The following is a 3,935-nucleotide window of genomic DNA, read 5'->3' as shown; positions in this document are numbered from 1 at the left end:
GGAGGTTGGGTTTCAGCTCCACAGAAACTTCTAACAAAGAAATAAGAGGGGAAAGAGGCCCGGAACCAGGGGGATTTGCTAGCAATTAGCTGCCTTTGAAAGATCAAGGAAGGCGGGTGTTAATGGGCAGAAGGGCTGGGGTCCTGGTCTTGGTTACAGCAGTCAGGGCCTAGTCAGGCAGTTGTCTACACAGGGACACAGGCTGCCCTCCCTTCCCTCCCCTCACTACCCTCTGCTGCCTTGAAATCCCCAAGAACAAAGCTGGGTGGAAATAGAGGGGAGGGGAGTAGGGACCTCACGTTCTAGGGGGGAGGTAGCCAGGCTTTTTGCCTTTGGTGTGACTAGATGGAGGACTGCATGGCCCCCGGGGTCCCCAAAACAAACAAAAAAAGCAGATGGGGTTAAGGGGCCCCTGATTCCAAATAAAGAGAGTAGATGTGGGGCTGTAGAGAAAAGAAAGACAAACTGGAGACACAAAGACAAGGGCAGCCTCACATACTCCTGTGGCCTGCAATGGTAGCTATTAAGTTCCCCAGAAGCACTGGGCTAACTGGGGTGAGGTCAAAGTGGGGAGTAGAGGTCAAGGATGCACTCCACATGGGCAGTACCAAAATGGAAGGAGTGGGGCTTTCTCCATTCAGTCCAGATTGCCAGGGAGGCAGGACAGGCTGAGGTGGAGGGAGTTGAGGGAGGAGAAGGGAAACAGGTTGGGCACTGTCTGGACAGTAGAGACACTCACAAAGGGAAGACAGGGAGGGGAGGATCGAATTATCTGCTCCTTTACAGATGGGCATCTCCTCTCCCAGGCTCAGGCTCTCGAGTAGCCCATCTGTACTCTGCTTGAGCATTGACCTGATGTCTGGGAGCACAAAGGCCCAGAAGTGAAGATATGAGTTCTGAGGTCTTCTTCAGACCAAGACCTTAGGTAGGGAAAGAAGGAGGGAGGCTTCTGATGGAGAACCCAGGGGTGAGTTGTCCTGCCACATTCTTTCCAGAAGGTCCAGGCTGTGCTCTGTGGTACAGGTGAAGAGAGCAGGCTGTACGTAGGGCCAGGGTTATCTGCTTCAGTGGTAGGAACTCTCAGACTGGTGGGAGATGGTTTTTCACCTTTTGGGGCCCAGCTATAGCCATATGGATAATGTTCGGCAGGACCTCAAAATCCAGGCAAATCCCTGAAGTTCACTCTGGGACAGGGGACCTCATCTGTAGCCACCCAAGAGTAGCTTCCTCCAATGGGCTACAAAGTCATGGTCAAAGGCTTGGGTGTCTGTCCTCTCCCCACCTTTAGAAGTGACAGAAGTCTCTCTTCTTCCCAAAGATGAGTAAAGTAAGCCCATAGCCTTTCTAGTCCACCTCTGGAAATGGCCCCTGGTGGGGCAGTAAGGAGACTCCAGACCCTCCTCTTTATTTTCATGATGCATTTGGCAAGAGGGGAAGGAGGCTAGACCCTTCTCCCAGGAACAAGTCTGGAAAGGGATAGGTCCACTGGGCTGGGGGGGCGGAAGGGGAAGAAAATGTGGGCAGAGGTGGACAGGCTTCTAGAGACAGGGCTGGAGTTGTGGGAAGTGTTGAGCAATGGGCCTCCCACTTCATGACCAGGGAAATAGCAAGGGGCCCAGGCTCACTTTATGCCTCTCCTCATCCTGCCTCCTACCTCTTAAGTGGGGATGAGAGTATAGGGTAGATGGAGCTGGTAAAAAGGAAATGGGTTGGAGCAGCAGAAAAGAGGCGTTCTAGTCAGCCAGAAACCTCTCTCATTTACCTGCTACTCAGAGGTATGGAGAAGGAAGGCAGGATGCTCTAGCAGAAGTAGAGAAGGGAGTTAGAGGAGTTGGTGAAGGGGCCTGTTGGGAAGTCCATGCCTTTGGTCAGTTCCAAGAAAGCAGGACAACGCGCCTCAGCACCTTGTCCGGGGCAGACAGGATCCAGGAGTGCCCCGAGAGTTGACAATGGAGAAGGCAATGGGGGTGAAGGGGTGAAGGGCAGGACACCAGGGGGCTCACAGAAGTAGTTTGCCATTTCTGTGGATTTTCAGGATACGGCCAAGTCTCTGCTTTGCTGTGGCCAGGCCCTTTTTAGGACGCTTTCCTGTGGGGAAAAGAGAGGTAAGTAAAGGCTATGGCAAGGGCTTCAGCAACAACTCTAGCACCATCTATCTTTGATCTACCTCCCTCATCTGTTCTTTTGCCCACAGAGTGTCTCCATTCTTATGCTGGCTCCAGGCACATCTTGGGCAAGAGGCCCTCCTTAACTACTTCCATCATGGCTTGCCTCTTCCTCCTATGATCTCCTGTAGCAGCTATCAACTCCCTGACTAGCCTGTCTGGTTCCTCTTCCTCACTGATTTCTTTGGTCCCAATCATTTTACTTCCTAAATTCTGCAGGGATGTGGTGATGCCCCCCTGTCCTCTTATCCTGACCACTGGGACTGGACATGTGCCTGGTTAGTGATTATAGCTCAGTGTCCCTGAAGGTGACATCCCCACAGCCTTGTTTCATTAGAAACCCTCTTCATCATCTAATGCCACACTGACTTCACCACCCTTGAGCTGCATACTCTAGGGACTGGGCTTTGAAGGCCAAAGTGAGGAAAAAGAGGGCTTGAGCTACGCCCCCCCCAACTGCTTCTTCCTCTTTCCCCCCACATCAAATCACTTCCCATGTCCACTGTGACCTCCTCCGTATTTGATCAATTCATCTTCTCCCTCTTCGTTCCTTCTGCGATAGCCCCAGCTTCGCAGCCTGAACTTGTGTATATGTCTCCTCCCTAGACTTCTCACCCACGGCCCACCCTCCACTCTGGTCACCAAAAGGCCCTTTCTAAATCCACATCTGAAATGCACCTGTTTAACACCAGTTAATGTCTCTTCATGGCCTAAGAGATCAAATACAAGCACCTTAGGCTGACCATCAGTATCCCTCCCAGGTATTCTCATCTACCAGGGCACTTAGGATTTGGAGCTGGTGACCCTAAGATCCTTCTCAGTTCTGCAACCATATGGCAGCCGTACCTTGTCCTGCTTGATTGCTCTGGGAGCCAACTGAAGGGCGCCGCTGGGTCAAGAAGACGCCAGGGGCCATGGGTGTGGTGCTGCGGTTTGCCTGGGCCATACCGAAGGCATTGGGACGAGCAGTATATTCGTGGTCAGCAAGACTTCCTGAGAGGGCCTCTTGTTTAGGCTCAGGAGGAGGCAGGGGTGAGGAGGAAGTGAGAAGCTGGGGTGTAGTGACCAGAGTTGGGGCTGGTGCTGCCACGCTGAGATTGGACTCTTGAGGGCAAGGCTGTTCTACCTCCTTCAACAAAGGCTTCTTCTTGATATATTTCTTCTTCTGGGCCTTCTGCAGCTCCTGAAATACAAGCCAAGTTGGGGGAGCGGAATTCAGAAGTGGAGAAGAGGAGAGAATTGTCCAGAAAGGAAACCAGACACTAGTCAATGTGGTTCTGTAACCCACCCCACCCCAAGTCTAGCCTGGATGTTACGTACACAAAACACATAGGCCTTCCATCACCTGAGATCATCTCTTTGGTATCATCCACCCTGAAGTTATCACTGCCACTAATCAGTACAGTGGTAACAGAAGGGTAAATGAGATCAGAGACTTGGGCTTTGGTCTTAGCATTGCCATTTATGAGGTGCACCATGGATACTTCTAATAAGAATAGCTAAATTTATGCTGGCAACTGAGAACCTTCATACAGTTGACCCTTGAACAACATAGGGTTAGGGGTACTAAGCCCCCATGCAGGCAAAAATCCACATTTTGACTCCCCAAAAACTTAACTACTGATAGCCTGCTGTTGACTGGAAGCCCTAATAATAACATAAACAGTCGATTAGCATATATTTTGTGTGTTCTACATATTATATACTGTAGCCTTACAATAAAGGCAGAGAAAATATTAAGAAAACCATAAGGAAGAGAAAATATACTTA

At 50.7% G+C, this 3,935-nt stretch overlaps 1 protein-coding gene across 1 annotated transcript in view; it reads right to left on the bottom strand.

Moving 5' to 3' along the window:
- Nucleotides 1–6: 6 nt before the first annotated feature.
- Nucleotides 7–3,935, bottom strand: part of PHF8 (PHD finger protein 8) — a 66,417-nt gene continuing 62,488 nt past the window's right edge. The window contains exons 20-21 of the mRNA XM_077748136.1: nucleotides 3,012–3,348; nucleotides 7–2,088 (exon numbers count right to left, since the gene is read on the bottom strand). Coding sequence (XP_077604262.1) covers nucleotides 2,000–2,088; nucleotides 3,012–3,348 — 426 coding nt within the window. The 3' untranslated portion in view covers nucleotides 7–1,999. The remainder of the gene's footprint in view (nucleotides 2,089–3,011; nucleotides 3,349–3,935) is intronic.

This window comes from Crocuta crocuta, unplaced genomic scaffold (genome assembly GCF_008692635.1).
Source record: "Crocuta crocuta isolate KB4526 unplaced genomic scaffold, BGI_CrCroc_1.0 scaffold1531, whole genome shotgun sequence".
NCBI lineage: Eukaryota > Metazoa > Chordata > Mammalia > Carnivora > Hyaenidae > Crocuta > Crocuta crocuta.
The sequence above is the reverse complement of the archived record's forward strand: the minus strand, read 5'-3'. Positions and strand labels throughout refer to the sequence as shown.